We start from the raw sequence: 23,900 nt of genomic DNA, 5'->3' as shown, positions 1-23,900 counted from the left end.
CGGACCTATTTTGACTGGTACAATGTCACAGTCGGTATTATTTTCCTGTGGGACCTCAGCCAGCTCTGGCGAGCTCAGCACATGCACAGTTCACTGTTTTCCCTGCAGACCCAAAGCTATTGCCACAGTGTGCAAAATGGCACCCGACGTGCTACCACAACAGTTCTTGATCTGCTGGCCCTCAGATCCAAGGGCTACCAAGACCTGCCCCGGGTGGAACCCATAGAATGCCACGTCGTTGCAGTTCATCGAGTCAGAAATGAGCTCACTCCCTGCTCAGAGCATGCTCAGTCCTTTCCCTTGCCCTTTTCTCCTTACGCAAAATGGCACCCAATTCAGCTCTAGGGGGCTGACTGGGCTATGAAATTCACTCTGTTCTCGCACTGCCTGAGATTTGCTGCTCTGTCTCTGCTCCTGGTCAAATCAAAGGGACCAGCAGGACGGACAGTTCCCCATCTGGGTTCACCTCCCAAGCTCCCAGTGAAAGTCCCTTCCCACCTGGTTGCTGGTGGAGTTCCTGCTGCTGGTGGAGTTCAGATCGCCGTGCTGGAGTATCAGTCACTGCAACACCACACTGCTGTGCCTGCTGCTTTCCTGTGTCTGTCAGTCTCCAGGTACCCCTCTGCTGTTGTTCTGTCCTTTCCTATTTCCTGGAATATGTCCTCTCTGCTTCATCCTGATTAAATGTTTCTCCGTCCATTTAAACGTGTCCTTACCCTATTCCGCCATCTTGATTCTCCAGGTTACTGTTTTCAAATATTTCTTTTTTTATTATGAAGTTTGTTCTGCAGTGCTCTCATTGGTCTCAAGATGTTTTTATTTTCCTTAAAGTTTCTCCTTTGGTTTATTGGTTAGTTCAGAGATTGTTCTTAAGTGTCTACATGTTTGTGATTTTCTAGTTTTCCTCCTCTTACTGATTTCTAATTTTACTCCATTGTGACCAGAAAAATAGTTTGTATGATTTTAATGTTGGGGGGTTTGTTTGCTGTATAGTCCTCTATGCTCTGTTATGGAAATATTCCATGTGTATTTGAGACAAATTTATTGTTAAGTACAATGTTTTACATATGATTAGTTCCCAGTATTGTTCGAATATTTTGGTTGTTGTCAATGATGTGTCTGGTGGCTCTGTTCATTACTGAAAGTGTTATATTAAAATTTACAACTATTTCTGTTATTGTAACACTCTGTTTTCTCCTTGAATTTTTTTTAAAGATTTATTTATTTTCATTGGAAAGTCAGATATACAGAGAGGAGGAGAGACAGGAAGATCTTCCATCCGATGATTCATTCCCCAAGTGACCACTCTGGAGCCGAGCCAATCCAAAGCCAGGAGCCTCTTCCGGGTCTCCCATGCAGGTACAGGGTCCCAAGGCCTTGGGCCGTCCTCGACTGCTTTCCCAGGCCATAAGCAGGGAGCTGGATGGGAAGTGGAGCTGCCGGGATTAGAACCGGCACCCATATGGGATCCTGGCACATGCAAGGCGAGGACTTTAAGCACTACACTATCATGCTGGGCCCTCCTCGTGAATTTTGACAGTGTTTGCTTTGTGTGTATTTGGAGATGTAGTCTGTGGTGTGTATGTACTTATAATTAACTGTATCTTCTGGTGAATTTTTGTCTTTTGTAACAGTTTTTGATAACTTTTATATATTGTGTGATAACTTGTATAATCACTTCTATATGTCTTTTGCTCATTATTTGCATTAACTATGTCTTCTCTCCTTTCACTTTAACCTTGTTGGTGTTTCTAGACCTAAAGTTAGTCTCATGGCGCTGGTGTTGTGGTGTACTAGATTAAGCTGCCACTTGTAGTGTCTTCATTTTATAAAAATGTTGGTTCAGGTCATGGCTGCTCTGCTTTCCACCTAGCTCCCTGCAAATGTGCTTAGGATGGCCCAAGTCCATGAGCCCTTACACCCAAGTGGGAGATCCAGAAAAAGCTCCTGCCTTCTGGCTTTGGCATGAGCCAGCCTGGATTGTTGTAGCCATTTGGGAAGTAAGGCTAGTTGGGGAGTGAACCAGCAGTTGTAGGATCTCTCTTGCTCTCTGTTTTTGTAATTCTACCTTCCAAATAATAAATAAATAAGCCTTTTTAGAAAGTTTCTTGTGGGCCCAGCATGGTAGCCTAGCAGTTAAATCCTTGTCTTGCATGCGCCAGTATCTCATATGGGCGCCGGTTCTAACCCTGGTGGCCCTGCTTCTCACCCAGCTCCCTGCCTGTGGCCTGGGAAAGCAGTCGAGGACGGCCCAAAGCCTTGGGACCCTGCACCTGTGTGGGAGACCCTGAAGAGGCTCCTGGCTTCAGATTGTCTCAGCTCCGGCCGTTGCAGCCACTTGGGGAGTAAATCAACAGACCTAAGATCTTCCTCTCTGTCTCTCCTCCTCTCTGTATATCTGACTTTGTAATAAAAATAAATAAATTCTTTTTTAAAAAGTCTTTTTTTGCCAGTTTATAGTTAAATAGTCTATTGATCTCTGCCTTTTTATTGGAGTTTTATTATCTATTTACATTTATTGAAGTTTCTGGTAAGAGGATTTGTGCTGTTTTCTACTTGTTTTCTGAAAGTTTATCCTATATTTTGCTCCAACTAAATACCTTCTTTTCTATTTAGTTGATTTTTCTTGGTGATAAATTTTAATTTCTTTTTTTTAATATTTCATAGATATTTTGTGATGTTTCTTTTTGAGTCAATTCTGATCGTAAATCTTCCAGGCAGATTTCTATTCTTCTGAGCTGTTAAATTTATGGATACGGTCTTACTCATAAAAATTTTTTTTTGAATGCTTATTTATTTGAAAGAAACAGAGCTCATGAACCTGCTGGTTTCTTGCTTCCTGATGCTCCCAACAGTGAGGGGAGCCAGGCCCAATAGAGCATCCCATAAATTGATTGAATTTTCCTGCAAGGGTGGCAGTGACCAAACCCAAGGATTTGAGCCCTCACCTGTTCCCTCTGTGATTTGCACCAACAAGAAGCTAAAGTTAGAAGCAGTGGTGGCAGATAAGATTCCTAGAGCAGCCAAGGGAAGTGGCCCCCTCCACCATCAAGGTGCCCTTGCAGCCTCCCTGTGTGTCTGTTGGCTCTCCTGGTCATCACCTGCCATGGTTGTTAGCAGTGTGTCAGTAGCTTGAAGATGCGGGAGATTATCCACGTGACAGAGTCACTAGACTGTTATCAACAAACATACACAGGTAGGGATGATAAAAGATGGGGGAGGAGGGGAAAGCACAGGTGGGGAGCAGTGAGTTTCTTTATTAGAGTAGGTAGTCAGTGCCTAGGAAAGAGCCTGTTCTTTCCTAAACAAGCCTCTGTGCTTATTAAGAAAAAAGTTAACTGTCCATATTCTGTCTGAAGAACCTAGAGAATTGAACTTTGGAGTAGTATAACAGGCTGACTCGGTAATGTCGCTCAGTGGCCCTAATTTTGTACCTACACCAAGTTAAAATCATTTGCCTTCCTGAAAATTCTCGGGTTTTCCTTTAAGTTTGTATTATGCCATTAAGTGGCCTAAGACTTCTTTCTCTGGATCTGAACACCAGAGTGTTTAGTCTTTGAGATGTTCCTTTCAGGGTTCCCTTTGGCTGCATAATCAACCTTGTCCCCTTCCTAAGGGTTTTCTGTTCATTCTAGGTGCTGCTCCATCAACTCCAGCTCCTTCATCACTAGCCCACAACTTCACACTCTCCTTTTTTTTTTTTAACAGTATCTTTAGCATACAAAAACACTTGACATAATGTGCATTTTGAATGTGCACTTTGATTACCTAATTTTTGTATGTAATGGATTGTCGCAAGTCATCCAAAAATGACAAAAATATTTCCATATGATGACAGGTGTTCTGTTAAGCTTTTGGTACATCATGAGGGTGCTGTTCATCATAGTTGGGGTTGTTTGGAATTAATTGTGACAAGCTAATAATATCTTTTGAAAGTTTCTTTCCATACTTGTTGAGCTAATGTTTTCCCTCTGGCTAGTGGGGTAGACTGCATAGTATTTTCAGACTTTTTAGAGACATGCGGGCAGTCACTGTTCATTTGAGCCAGATGCATGTGTCAAGTCCATTTCCTGGAAAGGAGAGATTTCTTTCTTTCTTTCTTTCTTTCTTTTTTTTTTTTTTTTTTTTTTTTTTGGTTAGTTGTAATAAATTAGCCTTATGTGACTGTCTATGAAGCTCATCTTCTCTTAACATGACTTAATAGTTACAGAAGCTTTTCAGAAATACACACATCGTTACCTTCAATAGGATTTTATTCTTCATTTTAGAAGAAGTACAGGTAGGTGAGTGAATTCTACAGGCATTTGGTTTTCATTTGTCCTGGTTAAAGCATTGGCGCTTCACTGATACTTTTCCTTGCATTTTCACATCCAGAATTTAAGAATTTAGGTTGTCCGAATGGGCATTTTATGTGGTTCTGATTCTGTTGATAATGGATTCTAAAATCTGTTTTACTGGAGACTTACCAAATTTTTTGTTTCTTCAAGGTGTTGACTTTAAGGTGAAAACAATTTCAGTGGATGGAAATAAGGCTAAACTTGCAATATGGGTAAGAGTTCTTTTTAATGTACTTTTAATAAACATGTGAGGGATTAGAAATTGATTTGTGTAGTGTTCTAGAGATGACCAATTTGTGTTAACTAATTTAGAAGATCTGATGTTGATTAAAGGGTAAAGTAGTTACACCTTAATGGGATAATTAGGCTAAGACTTCTGAAACTCAAGGATGTTCCAGAACAGAATATTTGAAAAAAAAAAAAAGCTACCACAAGCGCCCATCTCATCTGTCAGAATCATTGCTACTGCATGTGTCCTTGGGACTTTGAAAAACTCAGCTAGTCTGAGCTAATACTAAAGTTCATGCTAAGGGGAAGGATACTATTGATCAGTATATTATAGATCTTTATAAAATTTAAGTTTGTCAATTTTTATTGCTTTGGCTTTTTTTTTTTTTTTGTCTGGCTTTTTCCTTTCTTGCGATCCACCCTTTCTGATCCGCATTGCTCTGCTGATAGGCCCCCTTAGGGCCAGTTGTAAATAAGGGAGCCTTAACTGGCAAAACATTCAAGATGCTGGTATCCCTGTCTGTCTCCCTAATACACATTCTCCCTTCTGTCTAAAAATGATGGCTAATGTACAAATACATGATAGCATTTTATGTAATTTCTGCATATTCTTTAACAAGCTTGTTTTGATTAATACATTTTAAAATCCATGCAGTGTGTTTTTCATAATACACATTTTCCATGAACTTTTTGAGTACCCCTTGTATACATATGTTTCAAAGAATTTCTCACCAAAATAAACTTAATTCTGTTTTCTGTGAATGTCTTGAAGTCCACCGCAGGGTTTCATAAGCATGGCAAATAATGGTAGGACTTAGGGACCAGGGATCAGATTGAGCCACCTCCATGTGGAGGCCCCGTGGTCAGTGCTGCCTTCACTGACTCAGCCCTGCCCTGCTTTCAGTGAGGGCATCCATCTCATTGGTGCTGAGTGGCACTCTGCTTCTAACTTGCATTTCACCCAAAGTAACAACCAAGTGTGCTTAGTGTTTGGAAGTCCGCGTTTTCCAAAATACAGTATTTTAAATGATTATTTGCATATTTGTGTCCCCCGGCAACTATATAATTCTGAATGATATATTTAATGGTATTTTTAGTATCATTCAGAAGGGCTGTGTGTGTCAGAAAGCAGGCTGGAGAATGATGGGCTGGTCCGCAGTCCAGAAGTGCAGGCTCCCTTTGTGCTCAGTGGAGGCCTGCTTTTCCCTGTGTGTCTCTAGGCTGGTGTGTCTCCCTGCTTCGCCGCTTGCTGGGTTTTGTGAAAGGACTGAGTTAGCCCAGGCCTGAGGCTGGCTGCAGTGACTGTCTATGTCAGCCAGGGCATTTTTGGTCTTACATTCACTATCTAGTGCTGTGTGACAGGAAGGTTGGCCAGGTAATACTGGAAACACATCCTTGGCAGTTGTCTAGAAGGACTTCATTCAAGGGAAGAGGTTCTATCTCTGGCGGTAACAGAGGTGCAGAGTGTCTGAGCCTCCAAGACAGCAAAATGATTTGGTCTAGCTCTGCCTGGGCAGATGCAGGTAAGGGTTTGAAATTCGCTGAACCTGTAGCAGGCTGATTTTTAAGTTGATGAGTTTGTGTTGGCTGGCAAATGATTTTACGGGTATTCAAATAACCCTTGGCAGAAAAACAAATGCTCCCCATGCCTGATCCCTAAGAGTAATACAGGTTTTAATTAATCACTTACACTGAAAGACAAAAAGACAGAGACCTTGCAGACACTGGTTACCCACAGCAGCCCAAGCTAGGTCAGCCCAAAACCAGAAACATCTCTCCCACTCGGGTGGCGATCCCCTCTGCCTCCCACGATGTGCATTAGCATCCTGCAGTCAGCTCAACCCAGACCCGTCTATGTTTCTATATGAAATGTGGACACCCCAAGTGGTGTCTTTACTGGGACAGAAAATTCATTTTTTTTTAAAATATTCATTTATTTTTATTGGAAAAGAAGATATACAGAGAGAAGGAGATAGAAAGATCTTTCGTCCACTGGTTTACTCCCCAAGTAGCCACATGGCTGGAGCTGAGCCGATCAGTAGCCAGAAACCTCTTCCAGGTCTCCCACAATGGTACAGAGTCCCAGGCCTTGGGCCGTTCTCCATTGCTTTGCTGGGAAGTGGAGCAGCTGGGACAAAAGCCAGTGCCCATATGGGATCCCAGCACATGCAAGGCGAGGACTTTAGGACTACTGTGCTGGGTCCAACTTTGCCCATTTTATTTGAACGTGTCGTTTTCGTTATAAAGTCTTTCTATAATAAAATATTAGCTCTTTATGCTACATGGTGGCATTGTGACATAGTGGGTTAAGCCACTGCTTGCAGCAGCATCATGACCTAACTGTTCCATTTCCAATCCAGCTCCCTTGCTAATGTGCCTGGAAAAGCAGTAGAACATGGGCCAAGTACTTGGTCCCTGCCACTCATGTGGGAGACCCAGATGGAGTTCCAGGCTCCTGGCTTCAGCTCGATCCCACCTTGGCCATTGCAGTCGTTTGCGAGTAAGCCAGTGGATGGAAGATCTCAGTTTTTCTTTCTTTCTATGTAATTCCACCTTTCAAATAAATAAATCTTGAGGAAGAATAAAGCATGAGTGTATATTTGTATTCTGCGTTTGTAATACTAACATGCAGTACAGATTTTTTCTTTTCCTTTTGTCATTTGCTTTTCAACGTGCTTCCCTTCAACTCTTGTTAAGGATGTGGTGGAGGGAGGGGTCTTATGATGGGGCATTTATTTTCTTCATCGCTGCGGAATGACATGTTTTGTTTTTGATAGTCTTGCTGCTGAATAGTTGAAATACATGAATCCATAGTTTGCTGTAATTTGTACGTTGTTTTATTTATATAAATAAAATGAGTCCGTTTCCTCCCCTGGAAGCCTCTGGTAGGATTCCCTGGGATAATTAAGTCCAGCCTTGTCCTGTTGCCCTCCTGAAGGCCCATTCTCTGTGGCTTGCATGTCATCTGCGAAGTCCCTTATCCACATCTTGGCCTCATTTTCACTCCCAGGTTGTTGCAGGCCTTTCTAGATCTTTCATGGCCATCTTCAGGAGTCTCTTCTCTGCTTCCCCCACTAGGAAATCACTGAAAACAAGCAAACAAAAAATTCTAACTTTTATCTTGCAAAAATATAAGCTCTTGAAAACAGGCTCTCACATCTGACTGGGCAGATTCTGTAAATCCTGACCCAGTGCTGTGATACAAGGCTCCCTGTATTATCATGCCTATGTTAATTGGGTCCAAAAACGTTGAGTCTGATATAATATTCCTGTGTGAAATTTCAAAAATGTATGATGATTTAACATCAAAATATTGTTTCCACTGTGCTCCATTAGTATATGCAAGAACGTACCAATTAAAGTAAAAGATAACTTAATGTTTTTCTTTTATTGGAATTGCAGCTTCCATTTTTTATCGTGTGTTTCATCAATGCAGCTTGCTGGGAATCAGTTTCCTGAAGCTACAAATGTAGTTTCTTCATGAAAATAGAAGGACATTTTTCCTGTCACCCAAGAGTCTTCACTAAAATATTTCTTGATCCTTGCCCAAACTGCGTATTAAGTAAATGAATAGTGGTCCAGTATGACAGAACAGCTACTTCTTAATTTCAAGAATTCTCCATTCCAAAACTATGTCCTTAAATAACAATAGGTTTCTCTTTTATTCCCCATCTCTTGTAGTAGGGTTAAAGGAATTAAAAAATGTGTATCTGGCTATTAGGTAATGGGGGAGTGGGCTGTTTGGTTTTGTGTGTTTTTTAGCCTCTAAGCGGTAGCTGGGGCTGTTTTACACAGCGGTTTTTCCTCTGCAGTTCCAGGACCCCCTGCAGGTACCAAACCTACAGAGACTGAAGTCTCTCACATAAAATGGGACTGTGTTTCTACACTGAACCCACACAAACCGCATGGTGTGCTGTAATCACCCCTAGATTACTTGTCACACCTAACGCAATGTAGGTAATATACAAAGAGTCGTTGTGCTATGTTGCTTAAGGATTAACTACAAGAAAAGTTGAGCCGCAGTGTTCAGGACAGGCGAGTGTTTTCCATCTGTGCGCACGAAGCCGTGCCCATGGGTCGGGCCGACTGTAAACCTGCATTGCATTTATGACTCCCGTTTTCTAAAACGGGTTCTGATTCAAGGCTGTGGGATTTTCTGATTTTTTAAAAGATTAATTTTATTTTTATTGGAAACTCAGATACACAGAGAGGAAGATCTCCCGTCTGTTGATTCATTCCACAAGTGGCCACAATGGCCGGAGCTGTGCCCATCCAAAGCCAAGAACCCGGAGCCTTTTTCAGGTCCCCCACGTGGGGGCAGGATCTCAAAACTTTAGACTGTCCATGACTGCTTTCCCAGGCCACAAGCAGGTATTAGAACTGCGCCCTTATGGGATCCCAGTGTGTTCAAGGAGAGGACCCCAGCCGCTAGGCTACTGTGCTAGACCCTGTAATTTCTTGATAACTACATGTTTGCACTGTTGCATCAAAGCATGCTGTTTACTCAAGGAACTATCTCCCAACTGTAGCCTCCATGACTGCCAATGAACTGCAAACCTGTGCTCGCTGGCCTTCCAGGCTCACAATGTCCTCCTACAACTATGAAGTTATAATATTGACATATCATGTTATCAGTTTTAACCTGCTTTAGATGGCAAGCTTATTTGTTTTATACACCTTCTAATTTGTTACTTATGTAGTTGAGCAAAGACACAAATGAAAGAACTTTCATATCAGAGCAGATTTTGTAAGAAACCTAGAAACAATATTTGCAAAGAGAACGTATCTTTTTATCTCATAAATTAATCTGTTTTGAAAGACTTGATTCTAAAGTGTGTTACATTGTCATTGAAGCGTGGGACTTGGGGTGTAGTGTCCTGGTGCTGAGGCTGTGGCAGTGAGAGGGGGGCTTCTGAGGGTTTTTCAACAGTGACCCACATTAGAATCACCAGGAAGGCTTTTCAAATTCCTGTCTTTCCTCTAGCTCAGTTCCTTCAGAATCTTTGAAAGTTTTATCTTGTTACTGTTGCAAGAATTTTTATTTCAGGTGCCAGGTTTCTGCCCCTGCCTGGGTAAGAATTCGAAGTGGCGGCCTGTATAATGTGCATCAGAGATCAGGGAGTGTCACTCATTCAGGGGTCAGTGCTGGCAGGCTCAGAAGGAAAGACATTTTCTTGCCTGAGCAGACCAAGAGCTGTCTGCCAGGAAGCTGTGCCGAAGATCCAGCCATCCCCTTTATAGGGTGGAGGGTGGTACCCTTAAATATACAGGCAAAAGGCAAGTGAAGTAACCTTTGCGCAGGGGGCACAGGGTGAGGTCTTCTGGGAGTTTGGTGGCATCTGCACATACAGCTCTAAGTGTGCTCATAGGGGATGCCCTCCTTGGTGGTGTAGGAGAGTCGGGTGCATCATGGGAAGGTGAGCAGATCGGATTGCCACGAAAGGGGAATAGAGTTACAGTGCAAGGCTAAAAACAGAAATTGTGGGAAAACCTTCAGTTAACTTTTCCATAACATCCTGCCAGAATTAGAAACTGTGGCATTAATGATTTGGTGTCATGCTTGATAAAGACCTGAAGTCCAGAGTGACACATAACTTAGTTGTATTTTTTTTTTCTTTTCTTTTCTTTTCTTTTTACTTATTTATTTATTTATAATCGTACTTAGTTACTTAGGGTACAAAAGGTCAAGGGCTACAGAAAAGTGGGTAATACCATTGTTTTTACACTAATATAATCATTTTTTTTTCTGTATCTGGGGTCAGGGGAGAAATAAAGGGAAAAGCCCCACCCAGCCTCCCACCCATCCCAGGTCCCCGATGCAAGGTGCGCTCCGAGGGTCCTGCTCAAGCAGTTTTAATAGTTCAACAGTTCTAAATTGCTGCCAGTCTCGCCATTCCAATTGCGATGAAATCTATTCAGAATCCACTGGCTGACATAGTCTCTTCATGGTTGGGGTTCTAAGATCAGCAGTTCAGTTGGAGGGATCTCCAAAGAAACCGCATCTGAGGTGATCCCAGAACTGATTCCTATGTGTGCTTGCCAGTACAGGGTCCGGCACAGTCTGTCACCCCAATCAGCTATGCACATGCTGGTCATTTCAGTTGCTGGGTCAGTTCTGTTTCCAGCCCTGTCTTCCACGTGAACCGATGGGTGTTGTAGTTCAGCCTGATCCTACCCACTTCATACTCGGTCCTCACGCAAACCAGTGGGAGCTACAGCCTAGTTGGGGCAACTCCCCATAACCCCCACCAGGCCTGCCCCCTACCCTGGTTCCCATGCTTGCCAGTATGTACTGCAGACTTGTTCAGTCTGTCCCACATCCCATTTAGCTCTCATACATGTCAATGGGCATTGAAGCCTAGTTCAGCTCAACCAACCCTACTATCCAGTCCACACACACACTGGTGGGTGGTCCCCTGTCTCTGTCCAGGTTTTCATGCTCTCCAGAGGAGTGATAACCCAAGAGGGAGGTGCCCACTATCTCCCTACTAGACCACTCCAACTGCCAACTTATTCACTCTCCAGATGGTTCTGGAGTTTAATTTGACAGACGAAGCTCCCAGTGCCAGCCTCTGCCAGCTGATGCTGCGGCAAAGCCCCACCAACCCTCACCCACTCTAATTTTTGCTTGCACCAGTCAGAACAGTCAGTCCAACCTGGCCCTTTGCTGATCTAGCTCACCTGAGGCCCACAAGTGTTGTAGCCCTGCCTGGTCTGGTCTGCCCCATCCCAACTCACGCTTTCCAGTGGGAGTGGTTGTCTAGCAGGGGAGCTGTATTTTTCTAAAGGTGAATCTGTATTTATTAATTTTATTTTAGGTAACACTTACTATTAAAAAATATCTATCTTTAAATCACAGATTATTAATAAGCTGGAGCATTGATATGGTTTGTTTAAAATCACGTTCCATTTCTTACTCTGAAAATCATGTGTTCAGGATCTTGTTTGTGATACTTTTGTTGTTATTTATACTTTTATTAATAATAATTGATTGTTACTTTTAGGATACTGCTGGTCAAGAGAGGTTTAGAACGCTAACTCCCAGCTATTATAGAGGTGCACAAGGTGTTATCTTAGGTAAGCTTTTTACTTTAATGTACTGCCTTAAAATATTGTTTCTTGGAATTTCTGAAGATTAGTAACTTTTTGTTTTATGCTTCTTCAAGGCTACTTTTATGTAACGTGGAGTTACGTTAAGCTCCCTTGATTTTAATACATTTTAGAACATTAAAAACTGGCTTATTCTATTGCCTAGCAATTGAAACATAAAGACAAGATTTAGGTATTTGGTATAAAAGCACATGTTACTGAAAGACATTACTGGAGAGTAATCCACATGTGCTGGTCTTTTTGGGATCATTACCAAAAATTGTTCTTCACTGCTGGTGCATGTGTGCTCCAGTTCATAAGGGAAAAGAGAATTTGTTACTTAGTAGAATCTGTTTTATCAGTGTTGATCTTAGTCAAGGTGAATTGGAAAACCAAAATGTGAATTGAGTGTAACTTGTTGAAAAATGCTTGTTCTTGATATTCCTATGAAGCTATTTAAAATTAATACTGATCAATTGCAGAGAGAGTTCTTTTTGATATTGATACTTTTGGCTCAGCATCTCTAAATTTGGAAAAGCTTTAATTAGTAACTTCTTCATTATAATGCAAGAGAAAAATACATAAGGATCCTGCCGACCAGCTGTGCTGTAATCTTTTCAGATTTTCAAATTCTGATCCTTGTAAGAAATAAGTCAACAGGGTCTTAAATAGTTAAGTTAAATGTAATAATTGTTTAATTTTGCCCTAAATCCAGACACTTTGGATTTTGGATAGGCCTCCTTTATCATAATGAATGGAAACAGCTGTTTTACTTTAATTGGTTTTCAGATGCTACAGAGATTATAATTTTATTACTATAAGAGTGTGTGTTCGAGGGCCATGTTCCTGTGTGGTCTTTCTAAAAACATTTGTTTATTCCATCTGGCTCAGCAGTTATGCATGATTAAGCATTGAAATTCTAACCTAAACCAAACTTGGTTATATAGTAATGTTAAATTCTACTTACATCATAGAAATATAAAGACATGCCTTCTCATTTCTCAAGCTTATGCAATAAATGACTTCTTTTGTTTCAGTTTATGATGTCACACGAAGGGACACCTTTGTTAAACTGGATAATTGGCTAAATGAATTGGAAACATACTGTACAAGAAATGACATAGTAAACATGCTAGTTGGAAATAAAATTGACAAGGTAAGCAGCAAGATACAGCATCTGGGTTTTCTGTATTTTTGTTGTGGAGAATTAGATGCAAAAGACGTCAGCAGCCTCATTCCTTGTCTCACATGAAAGAATTTTCATGTGGACAATTTTAGTGTGCAAAACAAGATTTATGTAAGAAAAGAGAAAGAGGGCTCCTGTCTTAGTGACAGGAAAGGAAGACCTGAGAAAATGGTTGAAGATGTATCCTTTATACACCATCTCAGGGAGGGGGAGAAAGATTAGAGAAAAAGGGGGACTCATTCCCAATGAACAGCAATGTCTAGCAGTATTCAGAACAACAAGGACATCAGAAAGGTGTGATGGTGGCTTCCTCCTCCCATTCTGATAAGCTAAAATCTTGGGCACCATCTCAGAGGTGGAGTTAGTCTGAGCTACGTCTCCTTGCATTTGGTGTGACAGCAACTCCAGGAGATGGGAACTGATACGTTGATTCTGTAAGAAATGGGGAGAAACAAGATTTTCTATTTTAAAAGGTAACTTCAGCAGGGATCACAGACCCTAGGTTGCCCTTCAGGCTATGCTCTTTCTGGTGACTTTTCTTCATCATTGAATTTCTCTTTTAGGAAAACCGAGAAGTTGACAGAAATGAAGGTCTGAAGTTTGCACGAAAGCATTCCATGTTATTTATAGGTAGGTGTATAAATAAGTATCTTTCCTTTTGATGAGGGTTTTTTTTTTAAAAGTTTATTTTATTTGTGATTGAAAGGCAGAGTTACAGAAAGAGAAGGAGAGACACAGAAGTGGCTTCAAATGGGAGGCCCAAGCACTTGGGCCATCTTCTGCTGCTTTCCCAGGCCATTAGCAGGGACCAGAAATGGAAGCGCGTGGATTCGTACTGGCACTGTTAGGGGATGCCAGCACCACTGTAGGCAGAAGTTTAGCCTACAACACCACGCAATCAGCACCAAGGGAGATGTTGAAATGGAGCGGTAACTAAATTTTTTTCTTCATATTTATTCATCTCACAGTTATCTCCTGTTAAAAGTCTAAATGCAGAATGAGGTTTTGTATCTTTATTTCTGTGAAAATAAAGTAGGATTATGTTATGTAAAGTCATGTAATACTTGTCATGCCTGGCTGGTGAATCAGCCCCACCAGGGAGTTAACTGAAATGCCTGGCTTTATCTCAGGCTCCACCCTAAGCTGGTGAACTGAACTCTGCATTTTAGCAAGATGTGGTAAAGATGCACATTACCTTTTGAGATAAATGGTGGATCAGGGATTGGCCAAAGACAGCAGGCACTAAATATGGTCCTGTCTTTGTGTTGAAACACAGCCATGCCCAGGCTGCATACCGGCTCGGGTTGCTACATGACCAAGTTCAGTCGTTACAACAGAAACCGTGTGGTCCACAGAGCAGAAAATATTTAGTGTCTGATGCTTTAGAGCAAAAGTTGAGCAAAGCTCTGTGTTAGTCACCTGGGGAGCTTTGGTAAGTCCTTGTGCCTTGTCACAGGTGTGAGAGGTAACCTAGACCTTACTGGTTTGAGTTGTTTCACGGTATTGAAGTTATTAGGAACCTACAGATGCACCTGGCAACAAGTTGTATCGATCAAAGCGCTGCAAGCACAGTGAGGAATCTTCAGAAAGGGAACCGAGTGCCGCGTTTACTGCCTACTTCTCTGCGTCCCCATTTCCATGTTAGTCTGTCCAGTGTTTATTGATCACTGAGGGAAGAAAAACGAAGAAAATAGGCAAACTCCATGCCCGCAGGGAGCTTACATTGTAGTAGCCGGTCAAAGAAGTAGTGCAGTGAAGGCAATGGAACTGGACAGGGGGACAGAATGAGGAGTCTGGGACTGCTGAGGGGGTGATTCTGGGGAGAAACCTGAGAGATGTGTGGCATTGCCCAAGGTGGGCGCCACTGAGAGCCGGGGAATAGGAAGAACGCTATAGACTGGGGAGACTGGTGATGCTGGGAGATCTGAGCCTCACAGGATCTGGTAAAGAAATGGGTTTTATCACAGTTGTGGTGCAAAGCATGGGAGTGGCAATGTGATATGATAAAAAAGATTTGTTTTTGTAAAACACGGACTATCGGACTTGGAAGCAAGAAGCTAGTTCTCTTGCTGTGTCTCCTGTGAATGGTGCTGCTGGCTTTAACTACAGAATAGTAGTGAGTCGGGAGTTCTAGGAGAAACTTTGAAAGTAAAGTTGACAGGCTGTATGCTAGATTGGGTGTGGACTTTTAGAAAAGAGAGAGTCCACAGCTAAATAGGTTGACCCGCCCTTATTTGGGTTGTGGAAGATTGAGATGAGAGCAGGTTGGGGTAGGCGAGTGGGAAAGCAAGATCTTGGCAGATGTAAGGAGGCAGTCTTCAGCAGATGTTCCAATCATTGGCGTGATTGGAGTGAGCACTTCTGGAAAGAGTGTGGACAGCAAAGGGCTGAATATCCAATCCTGGGTTGTCCGGTAATTAGCAGTCAGCAAAAAGGAGCAGTGCCACGATGAGGCCATCAGTGACGTGCTATTGTGGCAGAAGGGTCACCAGGAGAGTGTAATATCAGTGAACGAAAGTGAAGAAAAGTGAGTGATAAGAAACGAGGTGGTTGCGAGAAGGCTGTGTGGGCTAACAGGCAAGCTGGGTTTTTAGTAAGATGGCAAGTGAGACGCTTAGGCTGATTGATGTGACACAGCGGATAGGCTATGATGCCTCAGTGCAGGGGAAGATGGGGAGTTCCAGGAACAGCAGGGGCAATTCATGCCTGGTGCCAGGAGCGAAGCAGCTAGATCACTTGCTCAGATGGTTCTGACTAGGCTGCCTCTCTTTTTCTCAGCGTGAAGCTGGCTTACGTGCTGAGGGAGAAGAGTTTTGAGAAGAAAGAACAAATAGGCAGCACAGAGAATGAAAAAAGGTCGTCACCGGGGAATGGCGGGGTTTCAGGAGCACAGATTGAAATGTCTGTCATGTTATCCAGCTGTCTGTAGCTTCTCGGAGAAGTAGGACTAACCCACTGCTAAGAATGAAGTGCTGTGCTAAGGAGAAAACCTGGATATTTTTTAGTAAGCCTTTGTAAGTTCCAGTTCTGTCAGAGAAATCTTGGGCTTACATAAACTTGTATTTTTCTGGATACAATTTAGCCCAGGTTTGAGAGTTGGGGAAAACTCAATAATGTAACGTTGTATTTGTAGAGAGAGGTTGTGAGTGTATAGTTCTTCATGTATTTGTGGGGTGATGTTTATGTCTGCATACATCTCAGAACAACAAGGGACTAGGCCAGAAGAGAATATACTGTGACACTTTCCCTTGAATTTCAGAGGCAAGTGCAAAAACCTGTGATGGTGTCCAGTGTGCCTTTGAGGAGCTCGTGGAAAAGATCATACAGACGCCTGGACTGTGGGAGAGCGAGGCCCAGAACAAAGGAGTCAAACTGTCTCACAGGGACGAAGGCCAGGGAGCTGGCGCCTGCAGTGGCTACTGCTCTGTGCTGTAAACTTGAGGAAGCTCCATCTCTGCCCATCCGTCAGATAGCAGCACCTTCTGTGTGTATACTCTGTAACTGCTCTGTGGGGGCCTTGCAGTTTGCACATAATTGTTTTGTATCATGGCAGTAAATAATTGCAAGAAATCCCACTCATCGGCTTTCCCAGGTAGAATGTTACGGTAAGCATGCACAGTCTGCAGTTTTTTTATGTAACATAAAATAGGTGTACCTTTATGAGTGCATTTGATTTTATGACTTACATCTATCATGTCATTTTTTTTTTAAAAAAAATCCATCTATCTAGCATATGTTGAAACAAGGTCTGCTTCTGATCTCCTCCTTTGTGCTTTAGTACTCCTTTCCGTGACTGGATCCCTCGGTGCGTAGAGCTCTGGAGCCCGGGTGATGCACAGGCGTCCTTCAGGAATGACAGGGCACGATCTGACAGCTTTTCTAGGGCGTCGAGACTCTCCTCTGGTACTAAACAACACTACGCCACAGAATGTAGCACAGGCCGGTTATTATTGACTGTCTATTTGTCCCGATGATGCTTCTGAAAGAGTATTTATATGTTGAAGAAGTTACTTTTTAATTTTCTTCAGTGGTTAGCTCAGTTGCTTGCCTGGAGTTTTAATCTTCTGATCTGTCTGTCTGACTCAAGGGCCTCGGCACAGCATTTGGAGTTCACGTATCTGCAGAACCACAGCAAGGTTTCAGAAAGACGTAGTATGCTTATTGTAACTGCAGTCACAGTTATCACTTTTAGAACCATTTTTTTTCTCATTATAAGTGTTGGTAGCATTTGTCCAGGTTCCTCTGTTTTGGCTCATGTAATGTTAATAAGTATCCATATTTTATGAGTTTCTATAAATGGCAGTTGATGTTCAAAACCTGTTTCCTTGTTTTGAGGGTTAGGGACAAAAAAAAAACTAAATGACAATTTGAGAAAGATATTTTACTTCCAGATTCTGATGTGTATGGGAAAATTAATGCTGTTGCAATGAAAACCTTGATAATTTATTGCAACGAGTAACCAGTAGTTTATCAAAACACAGCTTGTACAGACTAATAACTTTTTCCACAGTATTCAGTTTTTTAACTTCTTGCTATTGTACACTGTATAGTTTTTCACTCATATGTTATTTAATCTACATTAATCTTTGCTATTTGAAGCCCCTAAATAAGTAATTTGTCACTATGCTACCCCTCAGTAAGAGTCCAGTATTACTTTCTGGGCAGTTTGTTCTCTGTATACAATTGCAAATGATAAATGTTTTGTGAGTGATTCCTGCAATGTGTGTGTAAGTCAATTTACTTCAAGTTGGATTCTTTCGGAAGTTCATGTCCCCACACTAAGAAACCTCACGTTCTACTCTGTTTGCACTTGTTAGTCAACAATACATGTGGTTAAAGATTTATATGTTCTGTATGTTTTTGCTAAATAAAAAAAAAATTTACTTCTCTATATAATGCTAAAGAAAGGTAGCTAACACATGTACTTAGAATTTGTTCATGTTCCATTAAAACTCTAACTTTGTGTATTTATATAGGAGTCTGTGTTGACAAGACTTTTCATCGGTGTGAGCTGTATAATAATATCTGTCCACTGGATGTTTGCCCTGATTTGTGCAGAATGTGAACACCTCTGGGTCACTTGAATATAATTAATAATAGCAGATCAATTTTGTTTGGTAGGTTTATATTGTAACCTTTTATAGTTTTTGAATAAATACAGCCTGCTTTCCCTAGACACGTTTGCACAGGGAGTATACATTTCCCTACTACTTTCCTCAGCAGCTGGCAACCATTTGAATGTACTGGTCTTGAGAGATTCTTTTACTTTATGGAGCTTTAATTTTACCATTTTGTTTGCAGTTTAGTAGAAGAAATTTAGTGGAAGTATCGTGAGATAGTTACAATGGCTAAAATCAAGCACTTTCATCAAGTTCAAAGTCATTTAAAGAAATCTTAGAAAGACCTCTTGCAGGGGTACTAATTACAGCAAGGACAACATAGTATTTTGAGTTCTAGGACTTCTGACACAGACTTAAAAAATAAGTATTCTGTTTCTTGGTGATAGCTAGCTTCTAGTGAATGCCTGCGGGTGTCCGGTGACATTTTTCCTGAGGTGGGTGCTCTGGCGATGCTCGCTGAAGGGGCAGAGCTCAGGCACGCGTGTGGTCACATCACTCGGCTAGCACCTGCCTGGGTCCCAGCTGGGCTGTTTCACTCCAGAGGTAGCCCAGATGCCAAGCATTGCTCCTTGCCTCTGGATTCTTGTTTTGATACAGTCAAGGAAATTCCTACGCTTCTGCATCACAGGTCATAGAACACATTACCATGATGTAAACGTGGCTGTCAAATCCATTTGTGGTACAGCGAAGGTCGTGGATGGAGTGAGTGGTCTCTTTTTTTAGTGCGAAGGCAAATTTACAAAGAGAAAAATCTTCCATCCAGTGGTTCATTTCCCATCCACTGGTTCACTTCCAGCTGCCACAGCAGCTGGAGCCGAGCTGACCCCAAGCCAGGAGCCAGGAGCGTCTTTCTGGGTCTCCCACAGTTGTACAGAGTCCCAAAGACTTACACCATCCTCAGCTGCTTTCCCAGATGCATTAGCAGGGAGCCGAATCAGAAGTGGAGCAGCTGGGAGGAAAACCAGCACTTGAAGTTGGGGGATTAACCGACTGAGCTACAGAACAAACCTTTCCCTTTCTTTTACCTTCTAGAGTGAGATAAAAAACACTGATATTAAAAAGATACGAAGTTAAGACATAGCACCCTAACTTCCGTTTGTAATTACACTAGAGAAAACAAATTAAGTCTGGAAGCAGTCTTCTTCCTTCCTTTCTTCTTTTCATTCCTTTCTAAAGATTTATTTCTTTGAAAGGTGGAAAGAGGGCTTGACACAATGGACCAGAGGCTAAATTCTCACCTTGCACATGCTGGGATCCCATTTAGACTCTGGTCTGTGTCCTGGGAGCTCTATTTCCCACGCAGCTCCCTGCTTGTGGCCTGGGAAAGCAGTCAAGGATGGCCCAAAGCCTTGGGACCCTGCACCTGCATGGGAGACCCGGAAGAGGCTCCAGGCTCCTGGCTCCTGGCTCGGGATTGGCTTACTTGGGCAGTGAACTAGTGGATGGAAGATCTTTCTGTAAATCTGCCTTTCCAATGAAAATAGATATATCTTTATAGAAATAAATACAAAATGAAAGGCAGAAGATCTTCCAGCTCTTGTTTCACTCCCCAAAGTGACTGCAGCTACTGGGGCTGTACCAAGCCAATACCAGTAGCCAGGAGCTTCTGTCTGGTCTTTGTTTCTTTCCCAGTTGTGTAAAGGAACTGGAGCAGAAGTGGAGTAGCCATGACTTGAAGTGTCACCCGTGTGGGACTCTGGTGTCTGCAGTTGGCAGCTTAATGCACTGTGCCACAACTGTAGCCTCTTGAAACACTCTCTGCCCAAAATGAAATGTGGGGAGAGGTTTTCATTTACAATAATGAATTGTATTTACAAGCTTTCACTTGGTGTTGACATCAGTACAGTGAAGTTAAACTTGGCTTTGACTTCTTATGGTTTGCATACTGAAGAAATATACGTGGTTGTGTATGGAAGGGCTGACATAGCTCTTACACCAGTACTTACTCTGCTTGTAAGATGACACTAATTTCATTGTTATCTTTCAGTACAGTGGAGTACATATATATATTTAGTGAACAGGGACAGTACTTCAGGTATTATAGCCTGAAGTCTCTGTCATTTCAACGTTATGCTGTTGTGCCTTGGGATCCATTTTCTTGTAGTGCTTTGGAGACATTTTTTCCCCCATTATGTGTGTTTCTTATATCATGAAAGGAATAAAAGCATTTAATCATGTTGAGAAAGACTTTTTTAGGTGCTAATGCTGTGGCTTAGGAGGTTAAGCTTCAGCCTGTGGAGCCAGCATCTCATATAAGTGCTGGTTCAAGACCCAGCTGTTGCATTCATGATCCAACTCCCCACTAATGAGCCTGAGAAAGCAACATCTCATGGCTCAAGTTCTTGGGTTCCTGGACCCACAAGAGAGACCCAGAAGGCTCTCTGGCTCCTGGCTCCTGGCTTTGGTCTAGTCATTTGGGGAGTGAACAAGTATTGGTAAAAAGATGTCTATCTCTCTTTCCCTCCTTCTCTCTTTGTAAACATCCCTTTCAAATAACTGACTTGTTGATTTGACTCGAGCCCTACTGTGGGTAATGAACTGTAGACTTCACCTGGTTTTGCCAGAAACAGTCACAGCATGGATTGATGGAGCCAAGTCTCAGAGCTGTGGGAATGTCTTTTGCAGCGCATACAAAATCATCACCTTAGCAATTAGTCATCTACTGCGTACAGGTACAGGGTCTGTGTATTTTTCAACCTGGTAAGTAGCAAATTGATATAGTTTCATTTACAATTTGAGATCACTGGGTAGGTTGAGGACTTAGTACCTTACAGAATGCTTGTATTGTTTCCCTTCATTCCTGCCTCATATGTGTTGTGTGATTAGCCTTCCAACATCTGCTCTCACTGAGGCCGCACTGCCTACTGATCCCACACCGCCTGCCTTTTCTTTGGGAACTGGCCTGCTGCCCTGCCCCTCCTGGCCACAGATGCCGAGTTTGAAGTGTGAGTGGTGTTACTTTGAGTTTTCTAATTTGACTCAAGGACCCCCTCCCCAGTAATCCGCGGTTCAGGAAAAGCTGCCCACTCTAGGGCAGGCACCTGAGGCGCAAGGTTTGCTGGGCCGTCCTGAGGAATGGTGGAAGACGCTTCCTCGGAGGTGGGATGCTGTAGGCTATCATCCTGAGCAGGCTGCAGGCTGTGGTGCTGTCAGGAAAGCTGGGAGGAGGCTCGGGCAGAGTTCTGCTGCGTTTGGAATTTCAGCTCTCCTGGGCCCTACAGCGAGCTTTGTTTCTGAACTTCGACCAATGTGTGAGTCCATCAATTCCTTTTTTTTTTTGGTTTAAGCTGGTTTCACTTTTTTTTTTCTTAAAACCAAATATATGCTGTGTGAGTGGGTGTGTTTTTCTTATTTATACGGCTTCTTTGCACATTAAGTTCAGTCAATGTTTATTTGCAGAAAGGAAGGAAAAAGTAAACCATGTCTTGGAAAGCTACTACTCTTAAGTAACTATTTACATTAACTTTATGTTTATGTGTTTCATTATGAGTATATACACAGAAAACTGTGTAAATGAGTTAACTTAGAGCGTGCTATTTTAAGGATCCCTTGATTTATAAAGTATCATGATCTTTTGTTTAATTTCCTGCCGTTCCCCACACCCCCAGTGCTGCGGCCTGCCATGTGTGGTCTGCTTTCTGCATCTCTCCAAGTCTTGATGGTCGTATGCAGACATGTACATATGCCCATATGGATATTTCATGTACGTTTCTATGTAAACTGTGTGCTTCATAAAAATAGGGTCAGGTTCTTATTTATGTCTGCATGTTGCTTTTCTTACATAAAACTAAATTCTGAAAGTCTTAGCCAGCCAACTCACATGATTCAGCATCCGTTTGATGGTTGTGTGGCATTGATCTTCCAAGACATCAATATATTATGGCTTCTTCTGCCACCGTTCTCCTGCTACACGTGGGCTTGTTTCCTCTTTGATTGCTACTAGAGATAGTACCATAATGGATGAACACTCTTGTGCATACATATTTTTAATAAATATCAGAGTTGGATGCATGGATCAAAGTTTGTTTTAGTTTTGATTTTACTCATTATCATCATCATCATCATCATCATTTTATGATACAGTATCATAAGCCCTGGGATTTCCCAAGTCCCCTTCCCCTGTCTGAGTTCCCTTATGTTACTGTAAAGTATAGTTCTTCATAAACAGTCATATGTCCATCATTGTGGGCATGGACAATGGCAGAGAGTCCAGCATCCTATTGTCAAGATATAGTAAACAGTTTCATTGGGAGTCCATCTTTGATCTGGAAGTAGAGATGCATACTGCATTGTATCCTCACATCTGGATATGATAGTCTCCATTACACAGTTACTGTATATCCCTGTAAATGAAAAGTCACATTACAAAGTCAATAGTAGGAAGAAAAACAGAAATTTAAAATGTCATGAAGTTAAATAACATGCTACGGAACGACTAATGTTTCACTGAAGAAATGAAAAAGAAAATCAAGAATCTTCTTGAAGAAAATTATGCTGCTGTATGACCTACCTCAACCCCTACCCTAACGCATTGAAAAATTTAATGAGAAAGTATTTTGAAGAGATGAAACTAAACAAAAAAAAAAATCAAAATCCTTGAGATATAATTTCCGCTGATCTTTGTTGATGAAATATGTGTCCTGCAGGCAACAAATAGATGAGTTTTATTTTTTAATCCAGTCTACTAATCTATGATATTTTATTGATGAGTTTAAACCATTTACATTCAGGGTTAATATGAATGGGGTAATTTGGTCCTGTCATTTTAGCAATAGGTTGTTCATTGGTTGATTTAGTCTTCTGTTGTTATTTTACCGGGAAGTTTTTCACATTTGGCTTTGGTTTGGGTGAATGCTATTGCTTTTTTTTCTGTCTAGAGAACATCTTTAAGCATCATTTGTAGAGCAGGTTTAGAAGAAGCATATTCTTTTAACTTTTTTTTTACTGTGGAAAAATTTTATTTCATTTTCAAAGACAAAGGAAAGCTTTGCTGGGTGCATTATCCTGGGTAAAGATTGCTTTTGGTCAACCCTGTTGGGAGTTCTGTATCCCTCCTGGATGTTGTTTCCCAATTCTTTCTCTAGATTAGGGAAATTTTCCCTTATTATTTCATTAAATACATTTGCAAACTCAACTTCTTTTTCTGCACCTTCTGGGACTCCCGTAACTCTTATATTTGGCCTTTTAATAGTGTCTTTCAGTTCTTGAATACTTTTTTCAGCTTGACCCAGCTCTGCTTCCAGCTTTTTGATTGTCTCCCCATTATGACAGGAAGTACCCTCCAGTTCTGAGATTGTTTATTCTGCTTCCTTCATTCTGTTTTGGAGGGTCTCCACTGTACTTTTAATCTACTCAACTGTATTCTTCATTTCTGGTATATCCGATTTCATTTGATCCATTTCTATCCTTGCTTCTTGTTATTGATAAGAAATTTTAAAGTGTTTTGAATTCTGTATCCCCCATTTTCTCGATGTCTTCCTCAGTTAACTCTGAGGTTGGCAAAAGCTTTTGCTCCTTTGCAGGGGAGTCTTCAGTAATATTCATTGTGCCTTTGTCTCTTCTTTTGCTCTTGGTCATTGTACTTCTGGTTAGCAGAGTCTTCTCCTTGGGGCAGGTTTCTAAGCTGTGTCACCCACAGGTCTACAGTTCGATTTTACTTATTGCAGTTGGTACATGGCTCTTTGCTTGCAGTCACTTGTGCCACTCCCTCCAGCAAGTTTCAGGTCTGGGTTCTTATGTTAGACTTCCACTGTGGTCTCCTTAGCTCCAGCTCCTGGCTTACCACTTTCCATCTCCTGTGATACGGTGTTGAGCCTGTACAGTTTTCTGTACAACCTTTCTGCCATTTCTGGTTTGAGTAGTTTCCAGGATTGGGAAGACACCTAATAGCTAAAGTTGTTGTCCAAAATAGCTAAGTTGTTGGTGGTCAGTCCTGTCCCA

At 41.8% G+C, this 23,900-nt stretch overlaps 1 protein-coding gene across 5 annotated transcripts in view; it reads left to right on the top strand.

Annotated features, from left to right (window-relative positions):
• Nucleotides 1-18,014, top strand: part of LOC121167489 (ras-related protein Rab-18) — a 43,779-nt gene extending 25,765 nt beyond the window's left edge. The window contains exons 3-7 of one of the 5 annotated variants that reach the window (XM_040996932.1): nt 4,488-4,549; nt 11,570-11,642; nt 12,692-12,810; nt 13,404-13,470; nt 16,100-18,014. In XM_040996932.1, coding sequence (XP_040852866.1) covers nt 4,488-4,549; nt 11,570-11,642; nt 12,692-12,810; nt 13,404-13,470; nt 16,100-16,275 — 497 coding nt within the window. In that variant the 3' untranslated portion in view covers nt 16,276-18,014. Of the gene's footprint in view, nt 1-4,460; nt 4,550-11,569; nt 11,643-12,691; nt 12,811-13,403; nt 13,471-16,099 lie in introns of all 5 variants that reach the window. The other 4 variants (XM_040996931.1, XM_040996933.1, XM_040996930.1 and 1 more) reach the window with 4 other exon arrangements.
• Nucleotides 18,015-23,900: the final 5,886 nt, after the last annotated feature.

Source organism: Ochotona curzoniae, unplaced genomic scaffold (assembly GCF_017591425.1).
Source record: "Ochotona curzoniae isolate NIBS_2020 unplaced genomic scaffold, NIBS_Ocur_1.0 patch378, whole genome shotgun sequence".
Taxonomy (NCBI): domain Eukaryota; kingdom Metazoa; phylum Chordata; class Mammalia; order Lagomorpha; family Ochotonidae; genus Ochotona; species Ochotona curzoniae.
The sequence above is the reverse complement of the archived record's forward strand: the minus strand, read 5'-3'. Positions and strand labels throughout refer to the sequence as shown.